Source organism: Pseudonaja textilis, chromosome 6, assembly GCF_049901715.1.
Source record: "Pseudonaja textilis isolate UNSWEBS1 chromosome 6, rPseTex1.2, whole genome shotgun sequence".
Lineage (NCBI taxonomy): Eukaryota > Metazoa > Chordata > Lepidosauria > Squamata > Elapidae > Pseudonaja > Pseudonaja textilis.
The window spans coordinates 25,282,777-25,300,466 of NC_141995.1; the positions used below are offsets into that span (position 1 = coordinate 25,282,777).

At 41.0% G+C, this 17,690-nt stretch overlaps 1 protein-coding gene across 2 annotated transcripts in view; it reads left to right on the forward strand.

The window, feature by feature from the left end:
* The first annotated feature begins 1,632 nt into the window (after nt 1-1,632).
* Nucleotides 1,633-17,690, forward strand: part of FREM3 (FRAS1 related extracellular matrix 3) — a 73,409-nt gene continuing 57,351 nt past the window's right edge. For both annotated transcript variants that reach the window (XM_026697842.2, XM_087936089.1), the window contains exons 1-2: nt 1,633-7,016; nt 8,087-8,176. In XM_026697842.2, the coding sequence (XP_026553627.1) occupies nt 1,829-7,016; nt 8,087-8,176 (5,278 nt within the window). In that variant the 5' untranslated portion in view covers nt 1,633-1,828. The remainder of the gene's footprint in view (nt 7,017-8,086; nt 8,177-17,690) is intronic.

A 17,690-nucleotide genomic window follows, 5' to 3' on the forward strand; every position in this document is an offset into this window, starting at 1 on the left:
TTTAAAATCTCTTACGAGCAACATTCAAACTTATCATCTGAAGCTCCCAATTTCTCCCAGTTTTGAAATCACTATAATGGAAGTTGGGAAGCAACTACTCCAGCAACACTAGAAGTGGTAAAAAGGAATAGTGAGGGCACAAAGTACAAAAATATAGGGAACCTGGAAATACCATGGATGGTAGATGAGCCAGTTTTCGATGAGTACTGTATATATGTTGTTGCAATTATTATTAAACTGCAGCATTGGGTGGATGATGTGTTGTTTGTTTTACATAATTTCTTTACTTTTCTAATTTTTATTGTTGTGAGAGGTTTGTGTTAGTTTATAAATGTATAAATTAACTTATATGGCCTAAGGAATGTACTTTTATTCCCATAAATCTTTCCAGCTTCTAAAAATCTTTTGAGACTTTACAAAGATGCACTGACAAATGCAATAGTACAAGGCACCTAAATTTGTTTGTAATATAACAGTGCTAATTCCCAAGTCAGTCTGCACGATTGTAAAATTAGAGCATTTGCATACTAGCAGTTCACAGGCCAATGATAGATAGATATAGATATAAATATCTGATTTATAGATTCTGCACCACTGCAAAATGTATAATTAGCAAACTCAAAAGTTTGTAGGAGGCCTAAACTTCCTCTCTAAAGCTGTACTTCCCACCCTTGCTTTAGTCAGACCACTGTATTTGCTTCACAATCAGGAAGACCTCCATACAAGCTTGGATCAGCAAAGGGCACCTGCCAGCCTGGCATATGTGATTCCTCTCAAAAGGAGGAATCTGTGAGTTCCTAACATTAAAGGACAGCTTGTTTTTATCAGAATTGTCAGGCTCTTATCAATTTGGCAAATATGTCGTCTTGGTATCCCCCACCTCCCCAAACATTCTTGATGAGAATGAATGGATTTGACAATCCCCAGGGATTCTGATTGTTAAAGGAAAGAAACTGGTTGATTTTCCTGGCAGCCTAACACATATTCCTCAAGTTATACTGCATCATAATTCCCAGGAATGCTGGTTTAGAATTCCTGTCTGATCTAATGGAAGAAAAAGTTGGGTTCACCAAGGATGCAACACAACACATTCTGCCTGAATCAGAATGCAACCTAAGCCGAATGCATCCCTGATAACTTCCAAGAGGAGAGGAGAGAGACTGTGTTGCAGCAGCAGCAGCAAAGCACCTCGGAGAAGTGCAAGAGAACATTTTTACCGCCTTTGCTGGACCGGGCCTCAGCTCCTCGTTGCTCTCTCGCCCGCGGGAGCAAAGGCAGCAGCCGCCTGCAAGCGACAGAAAGGCAGTTGTCACCCTAGCGCTGCTCTTTCGCGCCTTAAAAACCGGTGCCCCGGAGGCAAAGATTGCTGGAGACGGAACCGTCTTCTCTTCGCTGCAAACGGGATCCTGGCCTCGGAGCCATAAGCTCTGCCTTCCTTGCAAGCGAGGTCGGAGGAGGGTCGTCCCCCCTGCCGCCTTTCGGGGGCTGCTCGCTCAGCGAATGGACGCTTCCCCGCTGCTTGGAGCAGCGGAGAAACGAAGCCTCGGTTCCTGGGTGGGCCGGGGAGGGGGAGGCAGTTCCTGGGCGGTGCGAGGGGCTGCCAGCTCCCACCCCGCTCCCTCTCCTCTCCTCCCCTCCCCTCGAGTACCTGCGGCAGGCAGTGGCCGAGTCCCAGAGAGCCCCGCTCCGGAGCAGCACAGAAGCCCGGCTCCGGCACCTGGTCGTCCGCCCTGCCGTCCCCGGGTCCCAAAGTCCGTCGGAACTCGCGCTCACCGCCCCACGCCGGGGGAGAGAGAGCGAGAGAGAAAGAGGCAGCATAAGAGGCGGCATGGCCGAACCGCCTAGGCACCTTCGCCGCCGCCGGGCGCCCTCCGGGGCGGCGCTGCTCCTGCTCTCCCTTCTGGCTGCGCTCGGGACCACCCAGCCGCAGCCGAACTCCGCCGGGCCGTCGCTTCTCCTTCAGCCGGCGGAACCGGACGCTCTGGACGGGGCCGCCGCGGGGATCTTGGTGGCCAACCGCGGACTGCGCGTGCCTTTCGGCCGCTCCGTCTCCCTGGACCCCGTCCGCGACCTGGTGATCCGCGTGCAGCCGGGCGACAAGTGCAGCGTGACCGTCTTGGAGAACGGGCCTGCGCCTCACCGCCCGGGGGCGCTCTCCCCACAACGCTTCCCCTGCGATTTCGGCCCCGGAGAGGTTACCTACACCCACTACGGGTCTCGCAGCCCCGGCCGCGACCGCCTCAGCCTCCAGCTCCGCTACGATTCCCCCGGTCGCACGTTCGTGGTGCCTTTCGCGCTGGAGGCCGAGGTATTGTCGCAGCAGCTGCGCCTCCTCAGCCGCCACCTGCCGCTCGCCGTGGAGAAGCTGCGGGGCCTCAGCCAGCCCCTGGACGCCAAAGTGCTGGCCTTCGCCGAGGAGGGAGCGGCCGGCCGTCGCCACTGCCGCCTCACAGCCCTCCCTCACGCGCCCAGCAGCGGCACCCACCTGCCTTCCTACGGGCGCTTGATCGACGCCCGCGGCCGCCCCCTGCCGCCGGGCTACAGCAACGAGTGCCGCCGCTTCCTGAGCGAGGGCATCCGCTACCAGCACACGGCTCCCACGCCCTCGCCCAACCGCGACCACATCCCGATGCGGGTGGAAGTGCTGGAGGACAGCGGCTCTCCGGACAGCCTAAGCCATCAGGAATACTTTCAGCTGGAGGTTCGGATCCGGGAGGGCGCTGAGAACACCCCCCCCAAGCCCAGCTTTGTGGCTTTGCTCATGATGGAGGTGGACCAGTTTGTGCTTACCGCCATCACCCCTGACATGTTGGCGGCGGAGGACTTGGAGAGCCCGGCAGATCTGCTGCTATTTAATCTCACCTCTCTCTGGCTCAGTGCTGGAGGGCAGGACGAGACAACTGGTTACTTGATAAGTACGGATGATCCTAGTCGGCCACTCACGTCTTTCACGCAGCGGGAGTTGAGGGAGCTGAAGATTGCCTACCAACCTCCTACAGTGGACTCAGACCATGAGCGCCTCTTCCAGCTTGAGATGGAGGTGTTGGACCCTGAGGGTGCCTCTTCAGACCCCTTTGCCTTTGTGGTGGTGGTGAAGCCTATGAACACTTTGGCTCCGGTGGCTGTCTTTAATCGAATTGCTGGCCCTCAGATGATGCTTTTTGAAGGCCAGTCAAGGCCGCTTTCTGACAATCTTGTAATCAGTGATGAGGACAACTTAGGCGAAGTGAAGATTTGGGTTACAAGAGGTCTAAAACATGGGGAACTGAGAGTTTTGGGTGCGTCTCCTGGTCGTCATTTTTTTACTGCAGCAGAGTTGGAAGCTGGACAGGTGATCTACCAGCATGATGGCAGTGAGCACAGTTTCAGTGATAACATTATCTTCTGCATGAAGGATGGACAACACCAGGTGGAGTTTTTTTATCCAATTACAATTGCCCCTGATGATGATCAACCACCACTCCTTAATGCCAACACTGGCTTGGTCCTAAGTGAGCACCAGATAGTGCAGATCTCACCCTTTGTTCTCAGTGCTACTGATATAGATTCTGATGACTCAACTATTCGATTTGTTGTTAAGGAGGTTGAAAAGTCTTCAGATATACCTATCCAGAAACATTTTGGTGAGTTTCTATTGCGTCAGGAAGAAGTTCCATCATCTTATGAAAAAAAGGAAGAGATAGAAGAAGATCATAGCGATCCATCCTCCTGGCACTTTATAGACAGTGAGGCTATATATGAGAAGGTAGTGACTGAATGGCTGCAAGAGGATATCCTACATGGAAAGTTGTTCTACAGACATATTGGACCTCATAGCACCAATGTAGTGATGGACCAGTTCGTATTCTATCTCCAAGATGATAATGACCCTCCAAATCAATCTGAAGAACAGGTATTTATCATCAAGATACAGCCAGTAGATAACCTATCTCCAGAACTATACCCAGGGACAACTTTACAGATGACTGTCCTGGAATACCAGGTGACACATTTCACGAAGCATTATCTGTGTTATACTGATTTGGACACAGATGACAGAGAGCTGAAATATACAGTGCTTACATCACCAACTGATATTGACGAAAATCACCCTGTTTTGGCAGGTGAAATTGTATTGACTGACAGCCCTCTAGTGCCTATTACCCATTTCACTCAAGCACAGATAAATCATCATAAAGTGGCCTATAGACCACCAGACCAAGAACTTGGCATTACTCCAAGAATAGCACAATTCACTTACAGCGTAGAAGATGCAGCTGGTAATTCCGTGCTAGGTATTTTCACTTTCTTCTTGCAGCCAGTGAATAATCAGCCCCCACAAATAACCAATGCTGGTTTCACAGTTTTTGAGGGGCACACCTTCTTTCTCACCACCACGCAACTAGATGCTACTGATAAAGATACAGACACTGACCGAATTGTCTTCACTTTAACTGAAGCACCTCAACATGGCTACCTGCGCTACCTGGAGGAGGCATTAATGGTACAGGGTGAATCTTTTCTTTTAGATGACATTACTAATGGTCGCATATCTTATCAGCATAATGGTGATGAGTACAAAAGTGATTCCTTTCAATTAGAAGTAAGTGATGAAGTTCATCAAGTACCAATCACAGTTAAAATTGCTGTTCAACCAGTTGATGATGAACGTCCCAGCATCATGGTCCCTGGTAGTAATGGACTTTTGGGGGCCTTTATTGATGTTCTGGAAAATAGTGCTACTGAAATAACTACTTCTCTTATCCAGGGCACAGATGAGGATACTGATGAACTGGCATTAACTTTTATTGTAGAGGACCCCCCTAAGCTGGGTAGCATTTTAGTGGATGGAATACCCTCTAAAAGATTCACTCAAGAGGATCTCATAAGCGGAACAGTCGTTTATGCTCACAATAGTGGAGAGATTGGATTGAAGAAGCAGACTGATTCTTTCAATCTTACTATCTCTGATCAGTCCAGTGAATGGGTGGTGAGAGGAAGCACAATAGAAGGAGTGCGTGTGACTGTAACTCTTTTGCCAGTGGACAACATTGCTCCTGAAGTTATGTTGGGAGAAGAACCATTCACTGTTCATGAAGGAGGAAAGAATGTGCTAAGGTTAGAACTGCTGGATGTGGAAGATATTGATACTCCCAGAGATGATGTTCTCTGTACCATTCTAACACAGTCAACTGCTGGATACCTAGAAAATATCTCTCCAGCACCAGGATCTGAAAAATCCAGAGCTGGGATTCCCATCAGTGCATTTTCCATCAAAGATATTCGTGTTGGTCATATCAATTATGTTCAGAGCATCCATAAGGGGATAGAACCTTTAGAAGACAGGTTTACTTTCCAGTGTTCTGATGGTATCAACTTTTCACCACCTCAGTTCTTTCCAATTATCATTATCCCAACTAATGATGAGAAGCCTGAATTGTTTGTACGTGAGTTTGTGGTGTTGGAAGGAATGAGTTTGGTAATTGACACACCCATTCTCAATGGTGCTGATGGCGATATTCCCCCAGATAAATTGCACTTCTTTATAACTGTTCCTCCAAAGCATGGGCAGATTGTTAACCAGCTGGCTACAGGTACTGTGTCTGTTACCAATTTCACTCTAGAAGAAATTCAGGAAGCATCTAGCATTGTATATGAGCATGATGACTCAGAAACTAAAGAGGACTCTTTCAAAATCCAACTTACTGATGGTCTACACACAGTGGAAGAAGAAGTATTAATAATGGTTATTTTGGTTGATGATGAAACACCCCGGATGTCCATCAATGATGGATTAGAAGTAGATGTTGGGGAATGTAAAGTTATCACCAGTCAAGATCTCAGAGCCACTGACATAGACTCAGAAGACAGGATGCTTACTTACATTATTCGTTTATCCCCCAGGCATGGCTTATTACAGCATATAAGTAAAGAAAAAGAAGTGCTATATAACATTACACTTGGCATGAATTTCACACAGGATGACATAGATCATAAATCTATATGTTATACACATATGGGCCAACAGGGACTCCGTGACTTATTTAAGTTTGATGTCACTGATGGCATCAATCCCTTGATAGACAGATATTTTTACATTACTATCAACGGCATTGATATGGTGTTTCCTGAAGTGATCAATAAAGGAGTCACTCTGAAAGAAGGTGGTAAAGTGACTCTCACTACAGATCTCCTCAGTACAAGTGATATCAACAGTCCTGATGAACTACTTAGGTTCAGCATCACACGGGCACCAAGCAGAGGTCATTTAGAGAATTCTGACAACCCTGGAGTTCTTGTCACTACCTTCACTCAGCTTCAACTAGCTGGCAACAAGATTTATTACATCCACACTGCAGATGATGAGGTGAAGATGGATAGCTTTGAGTTCGAAGTGACTGATGGCTATAATCCAGTCTTCCGTACTTTTAGAGTTTCTATTACTGATGTGGACAATAAGAAGCCAGTTCTCACATTACATGACCTCACAGTTCAAGAAGGGGGAACCAAACTGATCACACCATTTGAGCTAAATGTGGATGATCGGGATACACCTGATCATCTGCTCCGTTTCATGATTACCCAAGTCCCTGTACATGGTCAAATTATTTATAACAACAGCTATTCTGTCACGAGCTTCACTAAACAAGACTTAAATGAAAATATGATCAGCTACAAACATGATGGCACTGAAACTAATCAGGATAGCTTCTCTTTCACTATAACAGATGGGACACATCCAGATTTTTATGTTTTTCCTGATACCATCCTTGAAACACGTATCCCACAGATGATGAAAATTCAGATCAATGCTTTAGACAATGGAATACCACAAATAGTAGTGAACAAGGGTGTCTCCACACTGAGAAATATAGCAACTGGACATCTGGGCTTCCTGATAACTAGCAAGTCTCTGAAAGCAGAAGACAGAGATAGTCCACACAAATTATTGAAATATAAGATCACAGATGGGCCAAAACATGGATTTCTCATTAATATTGGTCTAGGAAATGCAAGTGTCAAATCCTTTTCCCAAGGTTAGTACTATGTAATCACTAGTTTTATTTATTGATTTTTTTTTAGAAAGTTGATGTTTCTAAAACAATGAAATCTGTTTGAATTTGTTTTAAAATCATATTTACAGATCAACATCTACACAAAAATTAATCTTTTATAGGCTCATACCTATCCAATCCATTATTTAACTTGGTTTGTTGCCAGGTTCAAAATTAGCTGGATTCATAATCCTGTCTAGCCAAAAGCATTTCCTACCCCATAATGGCTTATATCCATCAGTAAGAGCTCAGTCCATTGTAGGTCATGTGGCTTTGCACTAGGAACACAAATACATTTTAAAATTGCCATAGATTTATATAGTTTATTATATGAGCATTCTCAGATGTTTGGCAGTGTAAAATATTTAACTTTTACAAATTCTCAACATTCTAAAAGTTTGTTATATATTAGCAGATATATAAATACTTATAATATGTATTATCCAATGGAATAAGAAAACAATTTTGCTGTGATGTCATTCCATTGATTATTGTGGTATTATTCAGGGATTACAACCAGCACAATCTGTCCGTTTTATATTTCATTCTAGGTGCCCTGAGCATATAGTAATTAATAGCTTGGATTCACACATGAAGATTTAATGAGACTTGTTTGTTCTTTATACTGAGATTTGTAAATGTTTTGTGGCTTAACATAATGAGTGAACTACTATGGTTTGTTCTATATACTCTAATGGTACTATGTCTACACCTAGCTATAGGTTCTAAATGAAAACAAGTGACTCACAATCGTTTAAACCAGTTTTCTCCAACCAGATGCTTTGCAGATGAAATTCATAATCTCTTTCTGGACATTGAAGTCTGAGCACCTGAACAGCTTGGGTTCATCTGAAGGGCATTGGATTCGGTACTCCAGATGACAAAGGGGGAAATATTAAACCTGTTCAGATATTAATATGTTGTGTAGGATACATACATAAATATATGATGGTTCGAAACAAACAAAAGCAAAAGGGGTAAATTTAATCTGTATTGAAAAGATTTTGAGGTCAGCATTGTGGTGACTTGTGTAACTTTTCTCATTCCATCAGCTGATATCGATGACATGAAGATATGTTATGCCTTGAAAGAACGTGAAAATGCTACGAGCGATATCTTCTATTTTTCAGTTGAAGATAATGGTAAGATTTTCTATTTTTTACACTGGTTCAGTAGATTTACAGTGACGTGCATATGAATATTGGCATCGAATATTGTGAATTTGTTGTAATTCAGGCTGCACAAAATACATTGCTTATATTGAAAACTTCTTTTTTAAAAACACGTCCTTTTGTGCTCAGAGATTGAAACACAAACACACACACACACACACACATATACAAGATAACACAACAAATGGAAATTACAATTTGGTTTGGTTTGCTATAGATACATTATTATACCTTATTTAGAGATGTGAAATGGCTTCTTTAGAGACAGTACCATTAGTGTGAAACCTGATTTAGGAAATGAAGAAATACATTGTAACAATCTCCATGAATTGATAGGAAAGGTTTGAATGTTTCTGTTGGAATAATTTTCAATCAAATGTCATTATAATCTGGTAACTGTGCAAATACTAATTATACATTCTAATTGGACTTTTTAAATGTTATTTTGGTTATTATTGATGAGCATGTGTTTCTTGCAACTCCATCTCATCTCTGTGGCAGGAGGGGATATTTTTCTTGCTAAGAGACAGATCCAAATGTTGTTCCAGTAGTTGCAATCTTAAAATTAGTCATGACAGAAAGGGAGAGCATAAGGAAACTAATTTTAGGACTATGCAGTATTTCAGATTTGATTCTAAAAAGTGCTTTAGGCTACACAGTGCACACCTGTTTGCATGTCTTTAAAGCAGCCATTTCTTTTTTCAGCCAACTACAAAGGGTAGATGTATGAACCTGGAGGAATTGTATCTGCTTTAAAAACTTGCAGACAGGGTCTACATTCATACTACCGTGTTTCTCACAAAATAAGGCCGGGCCTTTTTTTTTTTTTTACCCCCCAAAAAATGGCTAGGCCGTCTTTTGGGGGGTTACTTAATCCCCCCCCTTGCATCCTCGGGTGGGCGGGCAGTGACAGCTTGGATGTTGACCTCGACGTTGGTGGGGCACTTCGTATCGGGAGACCTTCCACCACTGTTGCTTTCCCTTCTCCCTTGCTGCCGCAGCATTTAGAGCAACGCCGTGGCATTTGGCGCAGCCATGCGCAGCCAGCCAGGGTTCCTCCCTGCAACTGGAACCCGGCGGAGACATTTGGCTGCAGGCGCTCCTGTCGCCGCCTTCCCTTTGCCTTCGAAGGTAAAGCCAGTTATTTTAAAAACAACGCCCTACTACAACAAAGCCTCCCTGCCCAAGAGGGCAGCCCAACCGCATGTGGGGAGGCGAATCTCCCGGGGCCGCAACACAGGATCGGCCCACCTCGGGAGAAGCGCCCAGCCACCATCCCTGCCTAGCGCCGGGCAGAGCACGAAGAGCTTCGCCTGGGGCGCCCAGTGCAGCTGACAGGCGGGCCCTCCTTCCCAGCAGCACAACTCTCACCAAGGCAGCAAGCACCTCCCCGCTGGACCCTCCGCTCATCCTGCCAGGGCCACGCCAGAGCCGTGCGGGCTGGGCAGAGCCAGGAAAGCGAGCTGCGGGTGCGCGCCCGCCTGCCAAGCAAAAGAGCCGGGCCGACCTGAGCTTGGCTTCCTTTCCAAGTCCCTCCAGCTCGAACCCGAAAGGGCCACCGGGAGAGGCTGCCAGAGGCAGTGATAGCGCCCACCCGTCCGCATGATATGTATAAGGGTGTAACATGGAAAGAGCTGTACTAGAAAAGCCGGAAGTCTATTTTGTCCTCCATTCTGTTCCCACTTTAGCCTTTAATATCCATTAGAGTAAGTGATAATTTGAGATATATCAATTCATCATGCAAATAACTCTCCAGTCCTAACCATACCAAGGATTAATTTTATTTAGATTCAGTAGGATTTCCTTTCATTTAAACATGCATAAGATTGTGATAAAGAATATATACTTTTTTTAAAAAAAGCTGTTATGAGCTACAATTTTTCTGATTTATCAAAAAAGTCTTTAATGATAACAGGCTTTATTACTATTCCTAGATTTTAAAAGTAAAGTCACATGCTTTGATAATTTTGCCTTCAGGCAAAAGTATTCTTATACAATGTACAATGAAATATTAATTGTACGTGAAATTTCTTATTTGGAGGATGTTTGCATTACACTCAATATTTAAAAAAACAACAAAGATGTGGCACCTTATTACATTCCAAAATATATTCTATATATGTTTGTGTTTTCTGAAAACCATATGAGACAGTAGCTGTTTAAATTTAATCCTGGATTTCTGTTAAGCAAAAATTATTTACTAATTTGTTTGAAATTCATATGTACTAAACATATATAAGATGAATATGGTTTCTTTTGTGCATACAGTATATGAACTTAGTAAAAGTGGCACTATCTTTGGAGTAGTGATTGATTTCATAGGGTACAATCATGTACCAAAGATGAGAGGCTAATAACTGAGGTTTTATAAGAGTGAAGACACATGCATGCATCAGAAGTTTCTTAATATTTCTGAGAGTAATGAAGGTAATAGATAATGTGAAGCAGCTGATAGGTGATAATTGGTTTTAAGAGCTGTATGACTAAATGTAATATGATGTTCAGATTTACTGGCAGAGCAGGAAGGAAATGCCCTCAGGTGCATTATTTCTAATTACAATAGATAACACAACTCTCTATTTGTACATTGCATAGGTGCATATTAATTAAAAACAAAAATCTTGTGGAATAGAAATTGAGTAACCAAGAGAATACATTTAGCTTTTGAAAGAAGACTTGAAATAATGAATTATAATATCTTGCATAGTAATTCCTCTAATAATACAACATATGGGATAAGTGAGGCGGAAATCTTCATTTATTTATTGTTAATTAATATATTTACACAGTATGTATGTATACAGTATACAGTACAATAGGCCACTCATCTCATATACATGACTCTATATTAGTTAGTTATATTGGTTCCAATAAATTCTGCAGGAGCTGCAGTGATTACCAGAACTGGAAGAAACTGCAATGACTTTATACCCCTGTGTTTTCTCCCTCTGTCTCTCTCTCTTTTACACAAACACATACACACACACACAGAATTGCTGGGAAGAAATTTTGGGAAATGAATAAACAGGAAGAAATAGTTTGTCTATTGTTTTCTTCTGCTCTCAATAGTAAACGGTGATTAGAAATAAATGAAAGAAACACATCTAAAGAACCTGCATGGAGATTTCCTTAAAGTTTCAAAGTGCCTGATATCTGTATGTGATTTATCACATCATTGAGACAAACTCGACCCTATACTTCCTTCCAGAGAACAAGGAGAGAGTGATGTGGAGAAAATGCATTTGAAGATGGTAGGAGCACTATTTGAGCACATATTCATTATTTGATAAACTAAGAGAAGGACAGCCCCCAAATACTAACTGCTGGGTATTCCTTTAGAGCAGTATCTATGTGTATTGTCCCCTCCCTCACAAGAAACCCATTTCAGAGTACGAGGGTGTTTGGAGCAGGGATAAGAATGTGGCATTGGAGCTAGATGTGCTGCTATGGCTTCTATTTAATTAGAGTGACCAATGATATGAGCAAATACCTAAATAAGGCTGGGAGAATAAGATGGCCAGGTGGTCGTATATACCTGGGCGATCACACTTTGGTAAATTTACTTGTTCATTTTCTAAACCCAAATTTAACAGGAATTCTTAGAAACAGAAGGTGAGCTTATGTCATATTGATGTATGAAATCTACTTATAGTAGATGGCAAGAAATAAGATTTTCTTTGATCAATCAAATAATTTCTATGCCCTACCCAGCAGGTGGCACTTTAAAACCTTTGATCAATTTACAGTTTGGAAGAATCCTTCTTTTAAAAATGTTTCTACTACAGTCATCAATAACGTTGTATAAATAGTATAAATGGCTTGTAACATGCACTCCTACTAATAACAATGAAAGAAAAGTATTGAACACAAGCCAAGAGAAACAAAATGGGTGGAAAGTATCATTAAGCTTCTGCTGTAACAGGTAAAATAAAACACCAGATACAACGATTTATTTCAGTAAGGGAAAGAACCGGATAGCTGAATTTCTTTTCTGTTCTGACAATTGTCTTTGCTTGGTAGGAACAGTCAAATCTTCATTAAAGAATAAACAAAGAGTTTTATTTGTTTTATTACATTTTATAAATTATAGAATATTCTGTATAGAATTATAGAATATTTCATATATCAGTAATAACTTTTAAACAAATCAGTTTTGAGTGTTCCAGTGATATGAAAAGTATATACATGTGGTTTTCTGGGTCATAGTTTTGTACCATGAAGAAGCTAATATTTGGTAAGTTTAATTATGTCCTAGAATTAACTTAAAATACTGCTAACTATATTTACAAATCAGAATAGTACATCATACTTAGCTCTTTGTTGCTTCAATTTATTGTCTTTTATAACTTGATTTGCATATTGTCTTAAACATTGATAAAAAACTGAAATAAGTGTGTAAAAATCTTTCAATGAATAGCAAAATACAGGTAGTCCAGTAGTTCATTTAGCGACCTTTCAAAATTGCCAGGGCAATTAAAAAAGCAAGTTATGACTGTTTCTTTCATTATAACCTTTGCACCATCCCCATGATCAGTGGTGGGTTTCAAAAAAGTTTACTACTGGTTCTGTGGGTGTGGCTTGGTGGGCATGGCTGGGTGGGTGCGGCCATGTGACTGGGTGGATGTGACTTTTTTTTTTGCAGTCCTTCCCCATTTTTGGGCCTTCTGGGCCTTGGGCAGGCCTCCTGGGGGGGCATTTTTGCTCCCAGGAAGCTTCCCTGGGGCCCAGGAAGGCAAAAAAATGGAGGGAGCGGGGGAGCTGCTCCCTCCATTTTTTGCTTTCCAGGGCCTCAGGGAAGCCTCCTGGGTGAAGCAGTAAGTCAGGGAGAGGAATCAGCACAGCTGATCATAGGAACAGCTGATTGTCGGGAGGGGAAAAAAAGAAATACCTTAAGGAGTGACTGGGCGGGGTCCGGCAGGCGGGGTGAGCGAATGACCAGTGACTGGGGCAGGAGCGTGGCCAGCCAGAAGTTACTACCGGTTTGGTGACCCACACCAAATCCTTGCTACCAGTTTGTCTGAAGTGGTGCGAACCGGCTGAATACCACCACTGCCCATGATCATGTGATCAAATTTCAGATGCTTGGCACCTGGTTCCTGCTTATGATCATTGCTGTGTCCCAAGGTCAAGTGATCACATTTGGGGGCTTTCTGAAAAGTAAAGTCAATGGGGAAGCAAGGTTCACTTAGTAACCAGGTTACTAACTTATCAATTGAAGTGATTCACTTAACAACTGTGGCAAGAAAGGTCATAATAAAACTCACGTAATTTTGTTCGTATGTGTGTTGTAAAAAATAAAAACTTTGTTTAAAAAAAATAAAAATACAACTCACGTAACGAATGTCTCACTTAGCAACAGAAATTTTGGACCCAGTTGTGGTTATAAGTCGAGAACTGTATTTATTAGTATAATAATTAGTGTTGCATTCTTCTATTAGGTAAATTAACAGAGTTTTATAGGAACTGATATAGCTTTTATATTACTCAACAAACCAGGAACATAAAACCATCTGTAATCTTCTCCTTTTGAAAATCTATTCACTTAAAATTTTAATGTATTTTTTATTTTACTTACTTTTAAAAAGTTGTAAAGTATGTTGAAATATATTGTAAACAATGAAAACAGTTTCCAAAACAGTTTATAAACCTTATAAGGAAAGTAGTTTTATTCGCTTGCTTAATAGAACTATAAACCAAGATGAAATAATCTCCTTTTATTATATATCTCCAGTCATGTTTAAGAAATAGAATATTTTGCTATAATTAACATAATGGATTTTCACAGAAAGATACTTTAAAGTAGTTACATTTATGTCTGATTTTTCAAAACAATTTCAGCAACATTTTAGCTGTTAGATAGGATGTCTTTCTCGCCATATTTATAAGAAACACTTGCCTTATTAGGCAGAAAATAGGCCAATCCAGCAATACTTAAAAATTGGAGGCATCCCAACAGTTGTATTCAGATATTATCTGAATTGTTCAACTGCCTTCCATGTAGCCTGTCTGCAGGAGTAAATGGCCTTTCATATGGTATAAGCCATGGTTCTGCAGCACCAACAATACGCAAAATCAATCTTTGTGTGCTTGGTGGAGAAGTGGCACTAGATTCTTTGTCATTATGACACTGGATGACATGTTCAATAACCCAACGCCATCAACTCAATTTTCTCTAGGAGTTATAGGATTCTTCCTGCCACACAAGGAGATAATGCAATGGGGAGAAAAATCTTCTGGCCAGTAACTGAGTAGTACTGTTCAGTGATGTTAAATCAATTCTCTGATTTTGGTCACCCAAAAATTTATTAGATTCAAGAGTTTTTATAGTTTTAAGAGAAAGTTGCATTGTGCATTAATTTTATTATTATAGAATTCTCTATGATAGAGGCTAAATTGTTTTATTCATATACTACCTATGTATTGCATGAATCAGTATCACAATTTCTGACCTTCATCCAAGTAGACATGGGTAAAGGATTTTATTGAATTGTTCAGAAGCACAGCACATTGCTCCATTCAGGAGTATTTTCTTTGAATTTAACATAATTGTGTCCTGATATAGTCTACTGTAAAAAATGTCTGACTTCCCTATATAGCCCTTTTAATAGTAATACCAAATAAGAGTATTGGTATAAGAGTATACCAATAAGAATATTGTTCAATATTCTGTCTATACACTTTAGTCTGCATTTCTAGTACTTCCTCCTGACAGAAAAAAAGTTCTTTTCTAAAGGATCCAAACTGCTCTGGAGGTAGTAAAAACTTATCCAGAAATCCAACATTGCAAAAATGTTAAGAATTACAGGCATTGAAAAGCCGCACCTGGGTTTACAGAGGCAGATTATAGGAATAACAGATTATTCAGACTCTGAGATACCACTTCAAGATTCAGAATATAGTTATGAGTTTATCAGAATGGAAATGCAAAACTATGGTAAAATGAATTAACTATGATCCAAATTCTTTAGAGTTGGCCTAAGCCAGCGGTGGCTAACCATTTTGGGCTCCTTTGCCAAAAATTGCATGCTCGCTCGCATGTACATGCTCACATGCCAGTACCCAGAAGGCAATGCGCATGGATGGGCCTGTGTGCATGTGCACAGGATTCCCCCCCCATCACACCCTTACCTGCATTGCGCCTTCCAACTGATTTTTGGCCCATTTGAGGCCTTTTTCAGGCTCCCAGAAGCTCGAGGAAAGCCTCTGCAACCTTTGGAGGCTGAAAAATGGGCCTGTTTCATCACTTCCGATATTTCCAGAAATACAGGAAGTGTGGAAACTGGCCTGTTTTCGGCCTCCAAAGGATGCAGAGGCTTCACTCGAGCCTCTGGGAAGCCGAAAAATCAGCTGGGAGTGAAGGCATGTGCAGTAAGGTTAGTTTGCCTGGGGCTCGCGTGCCCGCACAAATGGCATTGTGTGCCAACTGTGGCTTGCGTGCCATAGGTTCGCCATCACGGGCCTAAGCATTCCAGGAATTATAAATCATATTGCTAGAAAGGAATGCAGATAATTTTTACCAAATTGTCTTACATCCACAATATCACGACTGTTCTGGTTTTTTTCTTAATCCTTTAGGATAGATTTGGTTAGACATAAAAAAGGGAACACAAGGAAGGAAGAGTGAATCAACACAGATTTCCACTAATAGAAAATCATTTCTCTCATTTAATCAAATGTTTTCCACCAGAGAAAATCAATCCGTGGCCAAAGAGTATATATACCAAATAGTATAAATTATATATATACCAAACAGTATAAATTAGTCTTGGGGACTAATTTAGCAAGGAATAAATAAGATCACAATAAGATCACATGATAACATGAAGGAAATCTATAAAGAATGCCTAGTAGACAAGATACCCTTCTTAAACTAGCAACAGAACAATTTTAAAACGCAGTGTTTGTGAGATAATTACATCAGTTATATTTTAAGGATTGGGTTTGTCAGTATTGGAGTATATAATTGCTTGGGGGGGTGGAATAATGGCAGGCATCATAGTAATATATTATGCTTTAATCCTGTATGAATATATTTAGATATAGTGATAACCAGAGAAATAATTTAGAAGGCATACTCCAGAATATTTCTTAGAAGCAGGGTTTATATATGTTCAGTAGACAAACATCATTAAAGTTTGTTAGAGTTCGACTATTCATGTTGGATAATGTTGTAAAGAAGGCCTTTATTTAAAAAATAAAAATTGGACTGCCAACATTGAATACACTGTGGAAAAATTATAATGAAAAACCAAAAAGTTTCCACATTTGGGCAAGTGGTAGAAGTGGAAGTGTATAGGTGAAAAGGTTAGAGGACGGGAATATTGAGGACTTTTTTTTAGAGTCTGGTGTATTTTAATGCTTTTTAATTGAGTGTATTCCACCTTGTGCTGGTCTTTGACCATAATAAATATTTAATGGATGGTTAGATAGTTGAATGATGGATGGTTTTTTAAATTATGTGTAAAATAATATTTCCTAAAGTAAAAGAGACACAAAGAACATTATTCTCACCTTAATAGTATCAAAAAGATAAGAATTTCTGGTTGAGGACTGGGATTGTAAGCATTGCTACTTGAATAGATACACATTTGTATATTATTAGTTGTAAGTAAGCTTTGTGATTGGTTAGATGGTTGCATCACAATCATTACAATCTTTGTCCAGTATTCCAATTTAGGGTGACATTTTTATCCAGGCCCATGGACTGGATTGACCCTACATGCATTCAAACAATTTGGATGAAGTTGGTATCTGGAGTTTCAGAGAAATGAATTCCCTACACACACACGCACACACACACACGCGCGCGCGCACACACAGTTTTTCTCATGTTTTTTTCTCTTTGCCCAGAAATCATGGCAACTTATACTGTACATAAAAATCTTTAGCAACTAACATAGAAACCCATAAATATAATGGTTCAATGTAATAGGAAAGGTATTTTAAATGTGAGTCTTTAATTTTTTCACTGATCTAAGCATTTGAATAGACATCCTGACTGAGAACCATGTACAAAAAATAGGAAAGAGAAGCTTTGTTATCTGCTCTGTCCCAAACTGCTTCATTTCCCAAATTACCTTAGTGTGCCAACAGCTTCAGAAACTTTGTTTCATGTTAACACCGCAAGGAAAGCACCATTCCTTAAATTGCTTGGGCAAATGTTTCCCAAAGGCCCATGCTTGTTTCAAGTCTGCCATGTCATCTGCTCATCAGTTAGTATAAACCCAGGAGAACAATCATATGGGTAAGCATACTTGTGTAGATAACTTGAGAAGTACCTCAAAGAGGCTGTGCAAAAACTCAAGTTGCCTCAACATGAAGCTGTGACACTTTGCAGCAATTAAAATTTTCCTTATTTAATATAATATGCTTACATATTATTTCCAAACAATTAAGTTTCACAGAATATTGCTGAAGGATAATTATAGTGCTATGGTCTCCTTATTCTTATTTATTTATGTAACTATTAATATTCTGCCATAAT